This window comes from Vespula pensylvanica, chromosome 8, assembly GCF_014466175.1.
Source record: "Vespula pensylvanica isolate Volc-1 chromosome 8, ASM1446617v1, whole genome shotgun sequence".
NCBI classification, from domain to species: Eukaryota; Metazoa; Arthropoda; class Insecta; order Hymenoptera; family Vespidae; genus Vespula; species Vespula pensylvanica.
In genome coordinates this window covers 998,342-1,021,057 of record NC_057692.1, presented here as the reverse complement: position 1 = coordinate 1,021,057, position 22,716 = coordinate 998,342, and the positions used below count along the sequence as shown (strand labels likewise).

General features: G+C 37.0%; 3 protein-coding genes across 7 annotated transcripts in view; 2 read left to right on the top strand and 1 right to left on the bottom strand.

Moving 5' to 3' along the window:
• Window positions 1-3,156, bottom strand: part of LOC122631115 (putative carbonic anhydrase 3) — a 4,759-nt gene extending 1,603 nt beyond the window's left edge. Inside the window, exons 1-4 of the mRNA XM_043816399.1 lie at window positions 3,052-3,156; window positions 1,388-1,435; window positions 357-512; window positions 57-280 (exon numbers count right to left, since the gene is read on the bottom strand). Coding sequence (XP_043672334.1) covers window positions 57-280; window positions 357-512; window positions 1,388-1,435; window positions 3,052-3,088 — 465 coding nt within the window. The 5' untranslated portion in view covers window positions 3,089-3,156. The remainder of the gene's footprint in view (window positions 1-56; window positions 281-356; window positions 513-1,387; window positions 1,436-3,051) is intronic.
• Window positions 3,157-5,343: 2,187 nt separating this feature from the next.
• Window positions 5,344-7,221, top strand: LOC122631111 (TWiK family of potassium channels protein 18-like). Its single transcript, XM_043816393.1, has 2 exons — window positions 5,344-6,517; window positions 6,813-7,221. The coding sequence occupies exons 1-2, from the start codon at window positions 5,434-5,436 to the stop codon at window positions 6,851-6,853; spliced, it is 1,125 nt and encodes a 374-aa protein (XP_043672328.1). The 5' UTR covers window positions 5,344-5,433; the 3' UTR covers window positions 6,854-7,221.
• Window positions 7,222-12,335: 5,114 nt separating this feature from the next.
• The window catches only part of LOC122631106 (acetylcholine receptor subunit alpha-like), a 126,954-nt gene continuing 116,573 nt past the window's right edge, over window positions 12,336-22,716 (top strand). The window contains exons 1-3 of one of the 5 annotated variants that reach the window (XM_043816381.1): window positions 12,336-12,455; window positions 13,101-13,264; window positions 16,217-16,529. In XM_043816381.1, coding sequence (XP_043672316.1) covers window positions 16,326-16,529 — 204 coding nt within the window. In that variant the 5' untranslated portion in view covers window positions 12,336-12,455; window positions 13,101-13,264; window positions 16,217-16,325. Of the gene's footprint in view, window positions 12,456-13,100; window positions 13,265-13,853; window positions 13,935-16,216; window positions 16,530-22,716 lie in introns of those variants that run through there. The other 4 variants (XM_043816382.1, XM_043816379.1, XM_043816378.1 and 1 more) reach the window with 4 other exon arrangements.

The window sequence follows — 22,716 nt, the reverse complement described above, 5'->3', positions numbered from 1 at the left end:
GAGAGAGAGAGAGAGAGAGAGGACGCCAAAAATAAATGCAACGTGGACGTATTTACCTCGAACAATACGGTAACCACAACTATACCATTCTTATGCTCAGAAGCTATACTGACATTATTATATTGATCATTGTAATGAACCAAATGCAATTCCAATGGATAACGATAATTATTTATGGTATGTTCGGATCCCCAATGAAAATGTAATTGTTCGAAAGTATATTTCAACGAGAGATATTCGCTTTCCAATTGCATTAGCGAATCGTGAAGATTAACTTGTACTGTTGAAAATAAAAATATTCGTGGTATTATGGTTATGTTTATCGAAATGAATTATTTAATATATATTTTACTTACTGGTATGTCCATTATTGGTCACCATACCGGTGAACGAATGATCGTATCGTATGAAATTAAGCTCACCCAAATCTTTTTTTATAGTATTCACCGTAACGATGTTAATGGGCGATTGTTTCTTTCCGGTTTTGCATTGTCCTGGCCAATTATCAGGACCTAAATAAGAAAAAAAAAAAAAATAATAATAATAAAAAAAAAGGAAAGAAAAAAAAATTTAAGAAACATTCCTTTCCCATTCACAAAATTTTCACACGTTTGATCGTTTAACCTACTTCTCTCGCAAACTCAAATCGCATAAAATAGTTATCAGCAAATTATCCAATCTCATATAATAGTTATCAGCGATATGAGTTTGTCGCGAAGTTTCTCGCGTAGGTACGAGTAAATTTATATTGAACGAAGTTACGAAGTCGGTTACGATTTTGCTAGAAATAGAATTGGTCTGAGCGAGGCGTACGATATAATTCACAGTGTCACATTATTAGAAGCATGGCCCGTGCAGAAATTAACAACGTACGTTAAGAATCTTATGATCTTACGATTATGATTTAATAGCAGGTGTCACGTTCGGTAACGTGCCGACGTGTCGTTTCGAGAAAAAAATATCGTAATCTCGAATAAAACGCGAACATAAAACACAAGCGTTATTTAATATTATACATTATTTATAGAAAAAAAAAAGAGTTCATAAAATCAGATAAATGAAGTATCGATTAAAAATGAAACGAGTAAATTTCAACGTTTCTTTTTTTTTTTTTCCTTTTCGATTTCTTTAAATCTTCGATCGTACACGTGAGAAAACGAAAAAAGAAAAAAAAAAAAAACAAGAAAAACGAGAGAGAGAAAAAAAAGATAGTTTATCGACCGTTCGATCGTTCTGCTTACTATTTGTCGACGATTAAAAAGTAAGCAATTCGTTATCTTCGTCCTCGGCCGTTATCGGTAATTTCATCATAGATGGATCGTAAAAAAATTATTATCTTTTTTCACTATCTTATTTTTATAGATTAAAATTGATTACGAGCAATTACCATGATCCCCCCAATAAGACCAATCAGCTGTTCTGACCGTGTGAAGTCCTAGAAATAAAACAAACAAAAAAGTAATTAAACTAATAAAAATAAAAATCTAACTAATAATACACATATATACATATATATATATATATATATATCTATATTTTCTATCTAAATCGTTTTATATAAAAAATTGTAAGCCACAAAAGAAGATTACGCGACCACACGATCGAAATTTGATTGAATTGAAATTACGAGAGAAAAAGTACGATTACGATAGTGCTGCGAACGGAACTGCCATGCCTCTGATCGATTCGATCAGGTAACTCTAAATAAATACGACATCTCGAACGTAATAGTCATTATCGAATGTCACAATGAACGAAACGCCACAACGAGACACTTATTGATTGATTTAATGAAATTCATTGACACAAAATTCTATTGTGTTTGCTCTTTCCATTTTTTTTTTTTTATTTTTCCCTTATTTATTTACTTTTTATTTTAAATATCTTTTTCATCCGAAATCTCGTAATACTGAATGAAAAAACAAAAAAACAAAAAAATTCTTCTCGATTCTCTAGCAAACTAATCTTTCAATCGATTAAACGTGGGAACGAAGAACAACGAACAAAAAGAAACGAACGAACGAACGAACAAATAAATAAATAAACCAACCAACCAACAAACAAACCAACCAACAAACAAACAAACAAATAAACAAAAAAGGAAAGAAAATAAGGGAAAGAACGTATCCTCGTCGGTAGTGCATTTACTCAATGAACCCGATAAGTAATTGAATGTGCACGACAGGAAAGAGAATTGACCTCATTGACCGTTAAGCCCAAGCACAGATTCATTTGGTCACTCGCGCGAAACATCCATCCGACGTACGCACTTTTTGTTATCATTGATACGAGAGAAACGAGAACGAGAGAGAGAAAGGGAGAGAGAGAGAGAGAGAGAGAGAGAGAGAGAGAGAGAGAGAGAGGGAGAGAAAGAGAACGAAAGAGATGGAGATATAAACTTCCGAGAACGGGACGATTGATGACGATGAAGAACATCCATCCTGATTGAAGCACAATCGGATAACGTAGAGAGAAACGCCGGCGCTTTATAGATAGCCATTATTATCATTATATTACAGAGTCGAATCGTTCGAACGACCAGCAGATTTTAACGAACGCAACTCGCACTTCCGTCCAATCATCGTGTAATATTTCATTATCGTCGTCATCGTCGTCATCTACGTTGACGTTGTTTCATAGATGAAGCGTCGCAAAAACAAGAATATATATATATATATATATATATATATATATATATATATGTACAACTTTCGAATTACTTCGAAGGAACAACGGTATGGAGTTCTTTTTTCAGGCTTCCTCGAATAAAAATGATGAAATTGTTGGAAACGAATGACCCGAGGGATTTAAGACTCGGAAAAATCGAATTAAACGAAGCCACCCTTTGGAAAGATAGATAGAAAGAGAGAGAAAGAAAGGGAGGGAGAAGAGAGGGACAGATTTACATAATCCTCGTCTCTTACATTTCCTATGAAATTATTTTTTAAATGTCTGTAGTAATACTTTCCATCTTTTACGAGAGAAAGAGAAAGAAAAGGAGAGAGAGAAGAAGAGTTTAAAGATCTCAAATTCCGCTTGTATTTTTTTTACCTGCGATAACGACGAGGAACGTAGAATAAATCCACATCTCGTGAAAGAAAGTAGTGAAAAAGAAAAAGAAGAAGAAAAAGAAAAAAAAAAGGAGAAAAAACCAAAAAACTTGTAAAAAAGGAAAAAAAGATAGAGCTTTTAAAAATGAGAGAATTCGAAAGAGATAGGTAAGGAAAGAGAGAGAGAAAGAGAGAGAGAGAGAGAGAAAGAGAGAAAGAAAATAAGGGAAAAAAAGGAAGATGGATGATGAATAGATAGATGAATAGAGAAAAAGAGAAAGACACGCGCGCACACACACACACTGTCGTGTGTCAGCGTCGGGTGTACGACTGACTGACTGACTGACTGACTGACTGACTGACTGACTGACTGACTGGTTGACTGGCTGGCTGTATACACGACGTAAATCTGACTGAATAACCCTCGAGATTATGTGAGAGAGGACCTATCGACGAGATTTAACGTGTGCACGAGCTTCGTCGACGAGCCTGGACGAAGCCAGCAGCGCGATCAGCCGTTTCGTGATCGCGTCCTCCCTCGTCCAATTGACCGGCTTCGTGCTTCAAACACGCTGGTTGCACCTCTTCTCCTCTCCGAACTTTTCAATCGACAGAACCTACGCCATTCGTTCGTTCGTTCGTTCGTTCGTAGGTTGTTCGCTCGTCCCAAACAGATTCGCGATTGTGAATTTTTCGTTCGAAAAAAAAAAAAAGAAAATAAAAAAGATTTCAATTTTGACATTTATACATCCAACAGTATTTATCAGAAAGATTTTTTTATCGCGTCCATTTATATTCAAAAATGTATATATTATATTTGCCGATATCGTTGTATTATTTTGTCATATCAAGGTTTGTTTATTGATCGATTGATTTAATTATTATGATTCTTAGGAATTGTTAATTGTTAGATATTTAGATATTTCGATCTTTTTTTTTTTTGCTATCAAATTATTATTATTATTATTATTATTACTAGGTATAACTTATCGAAATCGTGAACGAAATTGCAAATGAATAATTAAGAAAGAAGAAATGTCAGTTTTTTGATACATTCGCTACGAACATTATTTTTAATTCGATATTCTCCGAATAGCACTGAATCAAAAATCAGACGAACAGTTCAAACAATACGAGAGAGAAAAAGAGAGAAAGAGAGAGAGAGAGAAAGAGAAAGGCAACTCGTAAAATGATACTGTCTACAATTTCTTGAAATAGTATGACCAGGAAAACCAGCACGCGTTCATCGTATCGAGTTTCGCAAAACAACCACCATCTTTCCCTCTCGATCCGAAGAAGGAGAATAGAAATAAAAAAAGAAAAAAACAAAAAAGAAAAGAAAAAGAATCTTTTGATAGGAAATAATATTATATAAACGTAAAAATTTTTTCGATCGAATATCCTTCGAATTTTTGTACGTGTCAGATGACCGTTCTTTCATCTTTAAGAGAAAGAGAGAAAGAAAGAGAGAAAAAGAGAGAGAGAGAGAGAGAGAGAGAGAGAGAGAGAGAGAATGCGTAAGATCATAAAGAATTCATTTGGCAACAGAAAGTGTCTATCTCGAGTGTAACTATTTCAAGTTTCGCGGTATATTTCGCGAACGTGGTCCAACCACTTATTCTTACGGAGATATGTAGAACTGAAAGTTCGTGAAACTCCGTACCGGTTCTCTATTCGCGGTCTAGTTGAAATAATGCCAATAATATAGCCATAGGAGCAAATAGAAAATGCCATTATTCCATTAATACGTTCCTATATTTAAACAAAAAAAAAAAAAAAGCGATTAAGTAAAACATCGAAGAACAGACGTACGTTCGATAATAAATAAACGATATCGCCGATGATTTATGAATCACGATCTTGTGTTATTTATCGATTACTAATTAACGAACTTCGAGGACGGATTCAAACTAATCAAATAATAAAATGACAGTAGAAAGATAGATGAGTAAGGAATTTTGCACGAATAAGGAATAAGAACAAATTTTATTTCTTCTTTTTCCTTTTTTTTCCTATCGATAAGAAAGCTCTCTCTCTCTCTCTTTGTTCTTCTTCTTCTCCTTCTAATATCCAAGAGAACACTAAGTTGAGATAAAGTGGAGTCAGATATAGTATGCGAAAGATTTCGAGCAAAAAACAAAGAGAAAACGAAGAGAAGAGAAGAGAAGAGAAGAGAGAAAGACGGATGCTGTATACATGTATAAATGTATATATACTACGTGCTTATATACATGTATCCATATACGAGAGAGAGAGAGAGAGAGAGAGAGAGAGAAGGAGAGAGAAAGAGAGAGAAACGAAGAGACGAAGAAGAGGCGCGTTCCGAACGAAAATAGAAAAGCGGTTTAGGAAAGTCGTTTAGTGTCAGCCAGGGTGGAGTTCCATGTGGTTCCCCACGATATCGTATCTCTCGTACTTTTTTGATTACTCCAGGTCCGTTGATCGTGATAAAATAATGGTTCGTCCGACGGTAAGATCGTCCCTTAGAAGTCGTGATTCTTCGTCGACGTCTACAGGACCAGACGCGAGAGAACGAATAAAGGATTGTTGTCGTAAGTTGGTCGCTTTTATGTGTACTCAAGTCGGCGTAGGTGGACTAGTCGTCGGCTATTCCATAGTGGGTGCTTTTGGTTTCATAATGATCGAGAAACAGAACAGTATCGTCGATCCGGACTGTTATCGTTATCCCATTCAAAGGATGTACGCCGATATTCTTTGGTATAGAACTGCGGGCGACCAAACGGTAAATATTTTCAACAGGACAGCTTTCTTCGTGGTATCGAACAATATTCTTAGGGAACTTCAGGAAAATTTTACAGCTGCCTACTTGAAAAAAAGTTGTAACATCGGTATGACCTCGTCCGAGCAATGGTCCTTCCCCGCGGCTCTCATGTTTTGTCTGTCGATATTCACCATGATCGGATATGGAAATTTGGTACCTAGAACACCGTGGGGCAAAGGTGCCACCGTCATGTACGCCGTATTGGGAATTCCCCTGTACGTTTTATATTTTTTAAACATGGGAAAAATCTTGGCGCAAACGTTCAGGTGGCTCTACACAAATTTACACGAGTGTACGGGACAGAGAAAACCCGGGCAAAGGATTACCGTACCCTCCACCGCTTGTCTTTGGGTTATCTTTGGATATGTCCTAGTTGGATCGATCATGTTCGCCCAATGGGAGGGCTGGGATCTTCTCGACAGCACTTATTTTTGCGTGACCTCACTCTGTAAGATCGGTATGGGAGATTTTATACCTGGATGGACGCTCGGTGAATCCACGGAGAGCAGTCATACCAAATTGGTCATCAATTTCGTCTATCTTCTTCTTGGCATGGGACTGATCGCCATGTGTTATAATCTTATGAAAGAGGACGTTTACGTGAAAGCGAGGGAACTAAAGGAGCAGCTCGATCACGCGATGGACGCGGCTCATCATCAGATGATTACGTGCTGCCGATCGAAAAGTTTAGTCTGAGTTCTCTCCTCGTTCGACAAACTTTCGTGACTCTTAAGATCCTCTTATCATGAATGGATCTTGTCTCGAATTACAAATCAAGATAATTTCTTGATAATACCATGTCATTTTGGAACATTTTCTTTTTCCTTTTCTTTTCTTTTTTTTTTTGTTTTCTTTTCTTTTCTTTTCTTTTCTTTTCTTTTCTTTCTTCTTTTCTTTTTCTTTGTCCTTTAACCGAGAACAATTTCATATATCCGAATCGTTATTTATCAATATTAAATCGAACTCTATTTGCTTAATAGAATTCCATGATGATCTGTGTCAACGATACTGTCAACGATAGAACGGATTTATCGTCATTGAAAAGCCATTGGCACGTATTAGAAAAAGCACATGATACACGTGGGAAGGAAAATATACATAACTGATAATCGCGCCTCTGTGACTATAAATTATATACCACATTCCATGCTAAATATTTATATACGTTTGCGAAATATTTTAATGGTTTCTTTCAAAGAGAAAAAAAAAAAAAATACAACTCTTAAAAAGCTATGACTCATACGACTACGTTTATAGATTTATGAGAATTTACACTTGACAACGTTATACGAAAATTATTCGACGATTAAATGCCTGAAATAATATTCACGCGTTATTCAATAAGAATTTTTTTTGAATATAATTAATAAAAATAATGATACGAAAAAATGTTCTTTTTTGTTTCTATTTCTTTTTTAAGCAATCTCCTAGAGTTATCAGACGAGAGTTCCTTTTCTACGATTACCGAGCGAGAAATGTATCGTTTCTATTTTCCATCCGTCGATATTGCAGGTTTCTGTACAGTTGCGTAGTATGTATCGGTAAGTAATTTTCTACGCATCAACAGTCGATAATGTCTCTCCAGCATCTTTCGATAATTGAGCTTGAAAGGTAAACAAAAATTAACTGATGCTAAAGGTAATGTTAAAGTGCCTTAATTAAAAAATAAATACGTTTAAAATAAAAAGATCTATAAAATATTAATCAAAGAGTTTCGAACAAATACGATCGATTAAAATCATTTAACTTGATCGTATATCCAAATAAAAATGATTAAAAATAATAACAAAGCTCGATAGGGGTGAATGATCTGGGGAGGGAATGGGATAGGTTAAAGATTATCGCTTTTGTCAGGTTCGTAAATTTTATGGATAGAAAATTAGTCGTTTCTCGGGACGTTAAATTCTCTGCGGTCTGTTGGTTTGCGACGAAAGTCTGTCGTTTGGCAACCCTCCTGAATTCTTAAAATTTGCGAGCGATGTTTTTCGAAGTTTCTAGAGCAATTTGTCGGTCCGGTCTCCTTCACTTGGCACCTGAACACACAAACGGACTGCAGTTCTCGACGATTTGTCGAATCACTGCAGAAACTATGCTTCCCTCGAGTCCTCTTTTCGATTTCAGGTTGCCCATACATCCGGGTACGTGCGAACTGCAAAGATCTCTCCCATAATGTTCATAGTGAAAAAAAAAAAAAGAAACGAAAAAAAATAAAGGAACAAAAAAAAAAGAGAAAGAAAGAAGAGTGTTGAAAGGAAGAAGAAAGGGGGACCGACAAATTTATAAAAACTAAATCGTGAAAACTTATAACACATGCCGATAATAAAATCATTCTCGATTTTTAATAAAATTGATTATCTTCTTTCTACGCTCGGCTTACTTTGATATACCTACTCAAAGTTATCCCTCTTCGCGGTTACGTTCTTGAGCTACCATGAGTTACCACCCATTAATATAGAGTCCGACGTCGTTCCTATACGTTCCACCGGGCACAAAGTCGACTTTCAGTTTGGATCGAGTTATCGCAATAGAATTTCCGAGTTATACGATGATCCATCGGTGGACACTTCTCCCTATACATCGGGGCACTACCTACTTCGTGCGATTCCCTTTCTATCGATCGCATGGAAAGGATTAAATGCAATCAAGGAAGAAAAAAAAGAAGAGAAAGAACAACAAAAAAAAAAGAGGAAGAAGAAGAAGAAGAAGAAGAAGAAGAACAAAAACAAGGTAGTGTCTTCGTCGTAGGAAATTTTCTATATCAATTAATATTACACGAGAAGTATATTCGAAAAGTCTTGTTCCTCGTTCTTTTTCATTTTTATCTTTTCCCTCGCACGACATTATCATTATATCCGAGTTTGTTCCCACTTTCTCGATACTTTCTTTTTTTCGGTCGTTATGACAAAGTATAGATGCTATATATCGAAGACAATATATTTTTCTCCTAACTTGAAGGAGAAGGAAGAAGAGGAGAAGGAGGAGGAGGAGGAGGAGGAGGAGGAGGAGGAGGAGGAGAAGGAGGAGGAAGTGGCGATGGTGGTAAAGGTGGTGGAGATCGATAACAGTCGAAAGTTTTATCTAGAAAACTAGATATCAGAAGGAGGAAGGTAAGAAAAAGGTTGGAAAAATACGTGAGAATTTTTCGAGCCGGCAGTAATGGCATAGCACGTGCAACTAAGCGTGGGGAAGCATCGAATGACGGCATAAGCATTTTCTCCCTCTTACGAATACCTCTCTCTCTCTCTCTCTCTCTCTCTCTCTCTCTCTCTCTCTCTTTCTCTTTCTTTCTTTCTCTCTTTTTCTCGCACACACTCTCTTCAACTTCCTACTTCTCTCTTGTCACTTCATTTGATATATCAAGCGCGTTCCGAATTTCGATGCGTGAGAGAGATTGAAACTCTTCTCGTTATTTCTCGTTCCAGATCTCTCGTTGAATAACGAAAAATAACGAGAGATTTATTTTTTCCTTTTTCTTTTTTTTTTTTTTTTTCATTTCCACGACCTACAGTAACCGGATGTAAATCCAAGAGAGGACCGACTATTATCGTTGGACCACGTTCAAAGGAGATTTAGGTTCTGATGGAGATCCTGCGAAACACTCTTTCTGGCATTTCACTCTTTGCGTTTCATCTCGAAATACGAAACTACGCCCGAGGATTTCAAAAGATCGAATAGTTTGATCTGCAAAAAAAAAGTATATTTTTGTATACAACTATATACATACTAGAAATAAAAGAATGAAATAGATAGAGAAAGAGAGAAAGAGAGATAGATAGATAGATGGATAGAGAAAGGGAGAGAGAGAAAGAGAGAGAGAGAGAGAGAGAGAGAGAGAGAGAAAAAGAGAAGACAATAAATTGAATAAATAGCGAAACGGATGAAAACTTCGCGATTTGGTTCACGTCTCTTTGGGATATCCGCTGACAAATCGAACGAAACGAACGGGAAAAAGATTAAGTCTCCCGCTGTGCTTTACGAATTTTCTCTCTCGATCTCCCCGTTGTGAGAGAATTGAATGAACAACATTGGTTCGTCGATCGATCGAAAATCTGGGAAACAAAAGAGGAAAAAAGAAAAAGAAACAAATAAAATTAAAAAAAAAAAAAAAAAAAAAAAAAACTTTCTTTTTTCTGTTTACTTTTTTTTTATTTAATAAAACCCCCGTATAAATTTTAACGAAATAAAAGAATTTTCGAACGGTCGCATGAAAAATTTCGCATTGAGAATTTGGAATGAAGGGAGGAGGAGAGGAGGAGAAATGGTGAGGAGGAATGGACGAGGGACGGAGGATGTGCTCATAATCAACGAAAGATATGTCTTTTAATTCCATACGAAAAATTATGCAAAATCGATAGATACGTGCTTTCCCCAGGGAATACCTTTTTTTTCTCTCTTTTTTCTTTTTTAATGAAAAAGTTCATTCAACACCGACGAACAATACTACAATATACGAGATAGATAGGTATCTACGGTTTCGTGTAACGACACGAGGTGGATACTACTGCCGATACAAGAATGATCATTGGTACCTTGCCAAATCCCTTTCAATATGGCGACTCGCATTAACTTCTTTTTTTCTTTCTCTCCTTTCTCTCTCTTTCCCTCGATCACGTACGGAATGGTAACGTGTTAAAAAAAAAAAAAAAAAAAAAAAAAAAAGTATATATATACACACACACAGAGGTACGTACAGTTTTGCAGGAGTCAAAGTTCACTTTTTCAACGTGACTCGATAATCGAAATCGATCGAATCGATCTCGTCGATTAAAAAACGAAACGATATTCACGGTAGATTTCGTCGAAGAACAAGAAGCCTAATGGGGTGAAAACGAAACAAAATAGGAAATAATGGCATGGGGATGGGCAGGGGACGAGGGTTTGATTTTCATTCAGTGATCATCTGTATTCGAAGACGACGAGTTTTAATCTTTCTTTCTTGGAAAGAAAGAAAAAAAAAAATAAAAAAGAAAAAATAAAAAAACAGAAAAGAAAGCAAAGAATCAAACGGGAATTTAATTCTTGACAAATAATCCTGTCGAATTTCTTGAGACTTTCTTTATCTTCGTTTCTCTTTTCTTCTTCTCTTTCTTCTTCTTCTTCTTCCTCCTCTTCTTATTTTTCTTCTTTTTTGTATTATCCCACCTAGAAGAAGATTGGCATCCGAGGTCGAATGATAAATGAGAACGACGTTGAATCGAAAAACCCTGGCTATTTTTCTTCGTTCAGTCTTTCCTCCCTTTCCTCGTTGAAACGCCCTTTTCCCTCGCCCTTTCCTTTACCCTTAATCCTTAGATATCAATAGACTATAAGTATATCGTATGATAATCGATACGATTCAGAGTAGATTTTACTTCGTTCTTTCTAAACAATTTATCCTCTATCTCTCATGATCATACACTCCTTCCCATAACAATGAGAACGAAAATCTTCGATTCATTTTCTCGTAATGGAGACTTTCAATCTCATCCTTTTTTCTTTTTCTTATTATTCTTCTTCTTTTTCTTTTTTCCATCGAGCGACACGAAAACAAAGAAAAAAAAATAAAAAGGAACGGTAAGAAACGAAAGAAGGATCCATTATTATCGCGAACACGACTCGATGAATTAAAGCAAAAAAATAAATAAATATAATTGATTAAGAGAGTACTTATTAAAGTGAAGTAAGTACTTATTCCTATTTAATAAATTTCATTAAAATGAGAAGCGAATAGAACGTTCGAACCATTTCGATACGTTTCATCCGGTCAGGTAGAAGTAAGTCTACCTAGAAACAGACAGATACATATAGAAGAAGAATATTTTCTTTCTCTCTCTCGCTCTCGTTCACTCTAGCGTGGGCGGAGCGTCGATGGGGTTCTTTTCGAGGCTCGCACCTTGCCGGCTAGTACCGTGTGGTAGCATGACACGTCTTCAAGAAGAAGAGGAAGAAGAAGAAGAAGAAGAAGAAGGGATGAAAGAGGGTTGAATAGAGAAAGAGACAGATAGAGAGAGAGAGAGAGAGAGAGAGAGAGAGAGAGAGAGAGAGAGAGAGAGTTTGCGTGGGAGAAGGAAAAGTGATACGCGCGCGCGCTCTCGTTCGGTCCAGATTCCTCGTAGCGAGTCTGGTCGTTCCTCTGTTCGTCGGACGTACCGACGTGATAGTATTAGTAGTAGCAGTAGCAGTAGTAGTAGTAGTATTAGTAGTAGTATTAGTGTAGTAGTAATAGTAATAGTAGTAGTAGACGTAGTACTAGTAGTAGTAGTAGTAGCAACACCAACGGTGGTAGTAGGATACCTTGATAAACGAAGATGATGGTGGTGTGTGTACGTGCGAGATTGCGTATGTATGTTCAGTCTCTGTGTTGTGTGTGTGTTCGAAGGGGTGGCTCGACGCGAAAGTGGCGCCTCTAGTCGAGCAAAATCCTCGAAGCCCTGACTGCCGAGGACAAGCGATAGTCTCCTTCAGTCGTGGGTGCAGTGCGTGCGAGTGTGCAGCCCCGCTCGAAAGAGAGAGAGAGAGAGAAAAAGAGAGAGAGAGAGAGAGTGGGAGAGAGAGAGAGAGAGAGAGAGTGGGAGAGAGAGAGAAAGAAAGAGAAAGAGAGACAGAAAGCTTCCTCGAGACCGGCGTGACTTGGAGTGCGCGAGGTTAGAACCGTCGGCACAATCAGTGCGTTCAGCGCAATTGGAAAAACACCCCTTTCTTTTTTTTTTTACATTATCGTGACCAAACAGCATACGAGAATATGGATACATATATCTGAAACATTTTTAGTTTAATTTATTCTATTCTAGATAGATATAACGTGCGTGTCGGTATGTGCTCTCTCTCACGTTTCGATATGTTCAACAATTTTTTATAATTCCGTCCTAAATTCAATATTTTGTTCTTTCTCTCCTTCTTCCGCATCTTCCTCCTTTTATTCTTCCTTTTCTTCTTCGTCTTTTCTTTTTCACTTTTACTTGGATCTTCGTCGTGTCCAATATTTATTCCAAAACACTTTGTCCTACGTTATTTATTTTTCTTTACAATAAAATCATACTTGAATTTTTAATGACAAAGATCGTCTGCTCTTCTTTTTCTTTGTTTGTTTCTTGTTTTCTTTTCTTTCTTTTATTTTTTTTTATCGCAAACCAATAGTCTTGAGAAGATCGTCGAAATGCTTTAACGAAGTTTCGCGATCTCTTTTCTTCTCTCTCTCTTTCTCTCTCTCTCTCTCTCTCTCTCTCTCCCTTTCTCTCTTTCTCTCTTTTCTATCTCTCTATCTTCGTTTCTCTTTTTCCCTGATAAAGAAGAAATCAAAAGAAAAGGAAGATCTTGTTTAAGGGAATACGCAACGCGGCCGGCTATACGAAATAACGTATCGTTGACCCAGTTTGTTGGGGGCAAAAGCAATTAGACGTTCGCGCTGTTCTACCGCGCGTCAGAGGGAAAGAGAAAGACGATGTAGGAGAGGGTCCGTGGCTGTGCGACAACGATCGATCCTTCTCCCTCGCACATCGCGAGTACCCGATCCCTCTATCTCTCTCGTTCACTCTACATCGTAAATTTCAAGTTTCCATTCGTGTATCGGTGCGTGAGAGTTCACGTCGACTTGAATTTACGACGACCACAGTCTGTGCACGCGTTAACCAGGATTCAGAGACAAAGAGAGAGAGAGAGAGAGAGAGAGAGAGAAAGGGAAAGAGAGATTGTGTGTGTGTGTGTGAGAGAGAGAGAGAGAAAGAGAGAGAGAGAGAGAGAGAGAGAGAGAGGGATAGACAGAGAGAGGGTCCTAATCGGGTAATCCAAATCCCTCAGGGACTGAGACTGAAACTATGTCGGACGACGATCAAGCCCAATCTCTACGATCTACGACGATCCAATTGGACGATTTGCTCAGATTTATTCTATAGTGATTTTTTCAACGAATTATTTAAAAAGACACGCGCACGGTATCTCCCTCGCTCGCTCGCTCGCTCGCAGACAGACAAATAATTCGAATTTTTTTTTAAATAATTATCTCTTTGTTCGTCTTTGTTTCTCTTGTTGGTGCTCGATGATAGATCAAATAAAGTGATTGACGAGGGTATCAAAGAGTTTAAAAAAGTGTCCCAATTGCATCGTGAATAAAAACGTGTGAATAGGTACTGTACACACGCATATATATATGTATACATGTATAATATATATATACATATATATATGTGTATATATGTATATATATGTACACATATATATGGTTATACCCGTGTGGGAAAACAAGGCGCGAATCTCGCCTGAAAATGCTCGTCGTTCGTGGTTTTTCCTTCGTTCGAACGTTTCGAATATCGATCATCGACGTTGGATTCAAGTGGTTCGAATAACAATACGTTCGCTAGCTCAATCGAGTACCAGTTTAATTACACGCTCTGTGGGATCTCTTCGTTCGAATCATCCTCGAAACTTTGATCTTCCGTCCTTGTTTTTTTTTTTGCTTTCTTCTCTCTTCTTTCTTTTCTTCCTTCTCTTTTTTTTCGTTTTTACTATTTCCTACTTTAATCACACGAGTTCTTTATTTATTCGTGATTAATCTATCCGTACATCACGATCGAATATATCATTGTTATAAAAATAAAACGATAACAATAACAACAACAACAACAACAACAACGTGATCTTGTCGTGTCGACAAAGAGTGCAAAACTTCAAAAGTGATATCCGTACGAGTGAAAACATGTATATCCTTATGACTAGTTAATGACTTTTTTTCTCTTTTCCTTTTTTCCTTTTTTTTTTTTTTGTAATCGATTTTTCGAATTAAAAATATAATATTTCTCCGTATCGCGTTAGTTCTCGTTTTATTATATTTCGTAATAAACGTTATTCGATCGTCAAAGCCGCGTTTTCCAATCGTCGTGTAGAGAAATATTGCAGAAATTTTTATCTTTGATACGAAATACGAAATTCGTTTTTTTTTTTTTCTTGCATTTCGTTTCGGAAAGAGAGAGAGAGAGAGAGAGAGAAATTTTAAAATGATTTGATCTCGAATAGATCTGGAAACTCGGTAACTCCCTTTTCATTCCATAAATAAAGTTATCGCGTATTGTTGGGCATAACACCAAAAGAATGACCAGTTGGATCGTACAAAAAATTCGTCGAACGGCGAGATCGTAACGATCCATTGATCCGCAAACGCCGAGCTTCCGATACAATTCCGGTATCCTCGTTGCATAGTCCACTCTATACTTCCGGTTTGAACGGTTCGCATAACGCAAATGTACGTCGGCTGGGTCTATCATTAAATCTTTCACCCTTAATCTCATCCGGAAGTCAAAGCTTACATGATATATTCATACGAGATACGATATTTTGTACTGATCTATTAGATCGGAACGATAATAAATTCATCGGGAATTATTGAAAATGTTGGTTAACCGTTATCAAAAGATTATTCATTTCGTTTTCAATCTCTTCCAAACTATTGAACTTTTGAACTTTTCCATTTATTTTCATCTCCTGTCTCGATTCGCTTAAAAGATCTTAATTAAATCAAACGAGCTAAAGGTCTTTATGTATTCTGTTTAAAACGGGTCGCATTATCGTTACATATTAATGGTAGCTCTTTAAAAGGTATGAGTGACAGTATATATATACACACACACACACACACACACACATACAGACAGTTAGATAGACTAAACAACCTTTGAACAAATCTCTTACTCAAATTTAGAACTCGTATAATTTGTCGCATAGTAAAGTTTTCTATTGAATGAAAAGAAAAGTTTGTGGAAAAAGATTTCTCTATCCGAAATCTCTCGTACGATTTAATTTCATTAAACGTTAACAAACGTAGAGAGAAAGAAAGAGAGAGAGAGAGAGAGAGAGAGAGGGAGAGAGAGAGAGAGAGAGAGAAAAGAGAGAGATCCCACAACGTACTCGGAAGTTTATTTCATCGCGATATAAATGAAACACGAAACGACGCTCGAGCCCAACATCTTGCCAAGTTTACACGTACATACATCGCGTAGCGCATCTTAAATACTGTCCCGCAACACGCGGCTTGTACTACTCCTCGGCCATTTGCATAAAATCATATCCATATTTCGCGGCTTGAGGGAGCACGTTGACACGAGCCAAAAGAGAACAAAAAAGAAAATAAAAGAAAGATAAAAGAAAAAAAAAAAAGACGAATAAGGAAGAAAAGAAAGGAAAGAGAATTTACTCGGGAGATTATTGTTTTATCACACAGAGAGATAAAATTCGATTGATAAAATTCATTGAAAAACACATTACGATTACCGTTTTATCATTCAATTAATTTTTAAACTATGTATGTAACTATCAGAATAGAACGAAGATCGATAAATGATAGAGAATAAAATAGAAAAAAAAAGAGAAGAAAAGAGAAGAGAAGGATAAAAAAAAATTCGTGTCTCGTTCGCAGATTCGTTTGGTCGATCGTCTAAATCAGTTGTCGAATTTTAAGAAGGGGTGAAAGGGGTTCGTCGGGGAAAAAGGTTCGTCGGTCATAGTGGAGCAACCGGGGGTCCACAATGCCCCCCATAATAGGGGAAACACTACGCGTGTGGTTCCTTTCGGCGTTGGTGGTCCACGGTGCGGTCGCCGGAAATCCGGACGCGAAACGTCTCTACGACGATTTGCTGTCGAACTACAACAAGTTGGTACGACCAGTAGTCAACACGTCCGACGTGCTGCGCGTGTGCATCAAACTTAAACTCTCGCAGCTCATCGATGTGGTGAGTAAAAGATTTATTATTATCTCTATTCATAGATTTTTTTCCTTAGTTTTCCAGTTTTTTTTTCTTTTTCTTTTTTTTTTTTTTTCTTTTTTTTTTATATTAAATCAAACGACCGCGTCGTTTCTTTTTTCGAATAATAAAAAACTCGTCATCAAATTTATTTATTTATTATTAAATTTTATTATTCGAGCAATAAAAAAAATTGATCGAGAGATACCGAGAGAAAAAGCTCGTTCGCCGATGCATCAACAAAAATGTGACATGATTCCTTTCGTTCTGGATTTCTTTGACGATCTTTTATAAAAAATGACCTCAGTTTACAGGCAATTGTGATAGAGTTAGAAAGGGAAAGAAAAAGGGTAGGATAGATGAATGAACGAACGAACGAACGAACGAACGAACGAACGAACGAACGAACGGAAGGATGGATGGATGGACGGATTGATGGATGCTACCACATGTCCCCGTCATATTTCATAGCTAGCAAATGCACCGTAATGACGGTCCCTTGTACCTTGTAAGGAAAAGGTTCGAGGGTGGAACGTAATAATGCCGAAATTTTAGCTAGCCGAGTCTTTGCTGCTCCACGAGAATTTTTATATAAGTCGAAATTACGTCGTGGATTTTGAAAAAGACCGAACGTCTTTTTTCTATTTTCTTTTCTTTTCTTTTCTTTTCTTTTTTTTTTCCTTCTCTCTCTTCTTTCATCCAAAAAATATTTTCCCCAGAAAGGACGATATTTTTCTTTCTTTCTTTCTTTCTTTCTTTCTATCTTTCTATCTTTTTTTTCTTTCTATTTTTCTTTTTGACCAGACAAAAAATTGTGAGATAACTTGTGGGACGAAATTATAGTCAAGTTTCGTACCGTTGAATCCATTGGATTTTATTCGGTCGAGGTGAGATAACTCGTTGGAAGATTGAAACGAATTAAAGGATAAATTATTCCAACTTCGTTTTACGAAAGCCGTATTACCGTGTTAGTGATGATAGTTGTGGTAGAGGTGTAGGTGATGGTGGTGGTGGTGAGGGTGGGTTTGGGGTTAGGGGTGATGTGGTGGTAGTCGTGGTGGTTTTCGCGATCGTCACGGTATTATGATAATCTCGATACCGGCCCAACGATAAAACCCATAAATTTCCTACTTCGTCGAGCTTCACGTTCGCGAGAGCTCGATTCTATCTGTTCGACAAATGGTCCGATTAATCGTGGTAAACATCGCGGTAAATCGCGACAGACCGATTTCCAAAGATTTACGATGTTTTTTTTTTCAAAAAGGGAGCGAAGAGAAAGAGAGAGAGAGAGAGAGAGAGAGAGAGAGAGGGAAAGAGACATAGAGAGGAAAAAAAAAGTAAAAAAATTATGCATTGTACGATTCAAAAATAGCTGTGATTTCCTACGAAATATTTTATGATTTTCGAGAGAGTAAATGAGAGAGAACGAGAGAGATGAAATTAACGTTTCTATAGAACGTTGAACTCCATCAGAAGTATTTTAATACCGAATGAAATTTCACGTAGCTTCGATGAATATATATGTATATATATATGTATGTATATATATGTATGTATATCTCTATCTTTCGTTACTCGAATATAAGCGGTATAACGATTTCAACGAAACACGGAAAGCGACGGAATGCTCGAATTACTTCGAACGAAAGGTATTAGACTGATTCATGAAACGACTAATAGCAGAAAGTACAACTTGGAGAATAACTGGAATAACGGAGCATGTATTTCATGGTGAAATGGTTAACCAAAACTTAACGTTAACGAGTATCATCCTTCTTGAGTCAAGTAGTTCTTGCGTAATACGATTAACTTTTTACCGATAAATTTTCGTTTACCTTTCTTAATTGGAAAAGAAATTCTTCGAACGAATTCTATTTTTTAATCGTTCCTCTCTCCCTTTCTCTCTCTTTTTTTTAAAACAATCGTTAACATCGTTTATCAAACTACAAAACGCGATATGCCAATGGTAGTCGAGGGTTTTAGTCTATGGGAACTATGGTAACTATAGAAATACGTTCACCAACTGAACGTTCGCCAAAATGGTTCGCATACTTGGCGACTCGCTGAGGTATTATTTCCATTAACACGTAGCGAAGCCCTTGGCTTTTGCCCCGTCGTTGGCTTACCCGTTCTTGTAAATTACATGGAACGCGACCGAGTTACGTTTAGATTGCAAGCTTTCCAGTTTCCACCGCATCGAGCCGTAGAAATTTCAACGAGCGATTTCTTTACCACTTCTTCGTTTACTTTTCCAAGTATATTTCTTCTCTCTCTTTCTCTCTCTCTCTCTCTCTCTCTCTCTCTCTCTCTCTCTTCCTTTTTCTAGTGTTTCGATTACTTCCTTTTCCGTTTTCCAATAGAATTCGATTATTTATTCCTCGACGAACGCGTCGAAGGATATGGTATAACTTTATTCGAATAAACATATCGGTCGGTGGTTATTTGTGAGAAATCATATATATATGTATGTGTATATGTGTGTGTGTATATATATATATATATATATATATATATATGTATATATGTATATACTACCCACTTTCTTCTCTCTCTCTCTCCCTCTCTCTTTTTCTCTCGCAAATTTTTCTTGTATACCGACAAATTTCCTTTCCTTCCGTCAAATTTTGACCCTTTGATCCTTTCACCTTCCATTTTCAATTGATTTCCAAAATGATTTATCGTCAAGGATTTCACCATGAAGAATTCACTACTGGAGAAAAGACGATCTTGAAATTTCCTTATTCGGATCTTCTTACCGGACAAATTCAAAACGATGCTCGAGTTTCTCGATGCTCTAAAGTTTAGTTTCTACGTTTCCTAGAGGATTTCTCTTTGTTCCTTTTCTATCTCTCTCTCTTTCTCTCTCTCTCTCTCTTTTTTCTCGAAATGGCCACTGGATGGATGCTTTACGAGAGCTTTATCGTCGAGCCAATTTTCTTTGTGGCATCTTCTTGCTATACGTACGTAAAGAAATGTCGGGGACGATAGTCAAGAAGAAAAAGTTTATAGTAAAAGTAGAGAAAAAAAGAAAGCGAAGGAATAAGGATAAATTTACTATTAATAGTTTATAATACATATATAATAGACTATAGGCTTTTCCTTCCTTCCTTCCTTCCTTCCTTCTTTTGCGAATCCAAATGAAAGCAATGGGAACGTGTATCAAACCCTCCTAAAACGTGCGCTCGTGAAAACCAAAAGGAAGAGAGAAGAAACGATCGTTTGATCTCCTTGAGGCCCTTTTACACTCGAGATAACGTAGTTTGTGTAACTCTCACGTATCACGATAAACACGATCATAGACGTCGAACGAAACGATAGAAAATAATGGACGGGACGATTAGATGACTTCCTCCTTCCTCGTTCCATTTTCCACTTTCGTAAAAGTTTTTCAAACTATATAAATGTTCTTTAAACAATCTTCATAAGAACAATCAAAAAGTTCGAACTAACGATAAACTTTATGAAACACGGGTTTAAGAAGTAAAAAAAGAGAGAAAAAAAATAACGAAAGAAGAAAAAAAAAAAAGAGAGAGACAACGACAAAAAAGTGCAAAATTTCCTTTCCCCCATCATCGATTATGAACGATTATATACGGTTGTTAATGATACAGAAATGTTTTAAATTTTGAAAATAAGATGGATATTGTGTACCGAGGTTTATTAAACGTATACAAGAATAATAGAAAGGATAGTAATATTCGGTTAGGTTTATGACGCTTTCACGAGACATTTTAACGCCTGAAAAATATAACCAACGTGAGAAAGAATGTTAGTGGAAAGTCTATAGATAGTACAGTACGTATATACATGGTTTACTGCTATATGTGTAGGTAGATAGATATACTTTATAACGAAATCGCGTAAACACACAACTCTAGAAAGGTTGGCACGACTATTCGGATATATCTCTGGGTGTACTCACGCAAGAGTATTTATGGGAGTCGGTTGTAGCTACCCCGAGACTGTCTCCATTGTCGAGACGATCTATCATAAGCCCAGTACTTTATGTGCAACCCTATCTATCTACATATATATATATATATATACACACACATATATATACATATATATATACATACATATGTGTGTATATATATATATATAAATTACATACCCAGGTATCTACTATGGCAAAGGATATTAGCAACATGAACGTGTCGCATAGTTTAAACTTCCTATCTCTCTCTCTCTCTCTCTCTCTCTCTCTCTCTCTCTCTCTCTCTCTCTCTCTCTCTCTTTCTACCTTCGCTTCAAGTCCACGATTGAATTCCATTAGAGTTCATTAAGGCGTGCATTACGAGCTTCCCTAACCTAGATGATCTATCCATCGAATCCGAATCGAATAATGAAAAGGGCTAAGGACAGTTTGCTCGTTCAAGTTATCCAGAGATTGAAAGTTTCAAATTCTTCGGAAGAATCAAAGCGGGTGAATCAAATCTATTTCGTTCTTTCTATCCTTTTTATTGGGATTTTATCGTTTAGGGCGAAAAAAAAAAAAGAGGAAGAGGATTTAAAAGATAGTCGAAGAAATATATATTTATATATATACAAATAAATAAATAAATATATATATATATATATCCAGAGAGAGAGAGAGGGAGAAAGAGAGAGAGAGAGAGAGAGAAAGAGAGAGAGAGAGATACAGACAGAGAGAGAAAGAGAGAAAGAGAAAAGTGGATTGCCCGGGGAAATATAAACAAAGGCCTCTTTCAGTACGCGTCAGACGTATGAGCAATGGTTATGGTGAAAGTTTTCCGACGTGGTACGTTACTATGCTTTACCGTAACAGGGAGAAGGGCGAGGTTGGGGGAGGAGTTGGGGCTAGTCGTCTCCACACTCACGGACATTGTCGCGCACCCCCCATAGCACGTGCATTCGCGGAATGCCAACGATTTGTCAAGGAAAACTACATGATACGTTTTCTTCTTTTCTATTCCCTTTGGGACAGTGGTAACGATGTATCCAGGTGAGAAAGATTTTCAACGGACGATAGTACTTTCTTTTTTCTTCTCTCTCTCTCTCTCTCTCTCTCTCTCTCTCTCTCTCTCTTTCTATTTCTGTCAGTTCTAGTCCACCTTTTTTCACTCCATTGGCCTACATACAACCCTACAAGAAATGAGAGACTAACTCTGAATAAAATATATAGTATGTATATATATATAAAAATCGTTTTATATCTCTCGATCGAACGAATAAAATATTTATGAAGAAGCTATTAAGAATCATTGAACTTAACAACGAAAAGAGATTTTGCGAATATCTCCCCATGTCTTTTACTTCTTTCTTAAACCTTACCCCCCCCCCACTCCTATCCTTTAATATCTCTATCCCTTCCCCATATGCATGCCATTCGAGTATATCGAGTTTGCAATTCCAGTGAAATTTGCATTATCGAGAACAACGGCGGCGATAAGAGGGATTCAAGCTCTTAATGCGTCGAACGAACTAAGAACTGTCGATAATGGCGACGGCGAACGTTGGGTATGCTTTCTACCTCGAAATTGTCTCACGTTCTATCGACAGCCGACGTGCTATTAATAACAACAGATCGATTTCGAGGGGATACTTCAAGCTCTAAATGAGATCTTGAATAAGTAGGGAAGAGCTCGGTAGTAGTAGTAGTAGATGATGATGATGATGATGATGATGATGATGATGATGATGACGTAGTTAGTGAAAAGATTTCACCTTGGTGAATTATTTTTATTTTGTAAGAGTGATCGAAAGGTCGACGAATTAAACGATTGTGACTTGAACGGAGTGCGTGCGTTAAAACCGATGGAAGGAAAAGAAAAAAAAAGAAAAAAAAAAGAAAAAAAGAAAATAGAAAAAAAGAGGAAAAAAGAGAGAGAAAAGGAAAACCAAAAATAATCAAAGAAGAAGTGGTAATCTCGAGGAACAATGTCCGCTTGTAAATGGAACAGACGAGCAACCGTCATGCAGCAAACAGAAAAGTCGACGAATACGAGCTGCACTCGAGAACCTCTCTCTCTCTCTCTCTCTCTCTCTCTCTCTCTCTCTCTCTCTTCTTCTTCTCTTCCTCCACGTCTTTCTGTTTCTCTTCGTCTAGCAGAGGCTTTCACGTTGTGGCGTACCATTAAAATGTCGTTAAATATTAGTAAAGTCGTCGTCAAGCGTGCATTGCGTTATGCCACACTTTCCATATATATATATA

What these genes read in the sequence shown, in the direction of transcription:
- LOC122631111 (XM_043816393.1), top strand. Translation starts at nt 5,434, where the DNA reads ATGTGGTTCCCCACGATATCGTATCTCTCGTACTTTTTTGATTACTCC. An exon ending in TACGTGCTGCCGATCGAAAA is followed by an intron (nt 6,518 to 6,812) that starts GTTTAGTCTGAG and finishes TTTGCTTAATAG; the next exon opens with AATTCCATGATGATCTGTGT.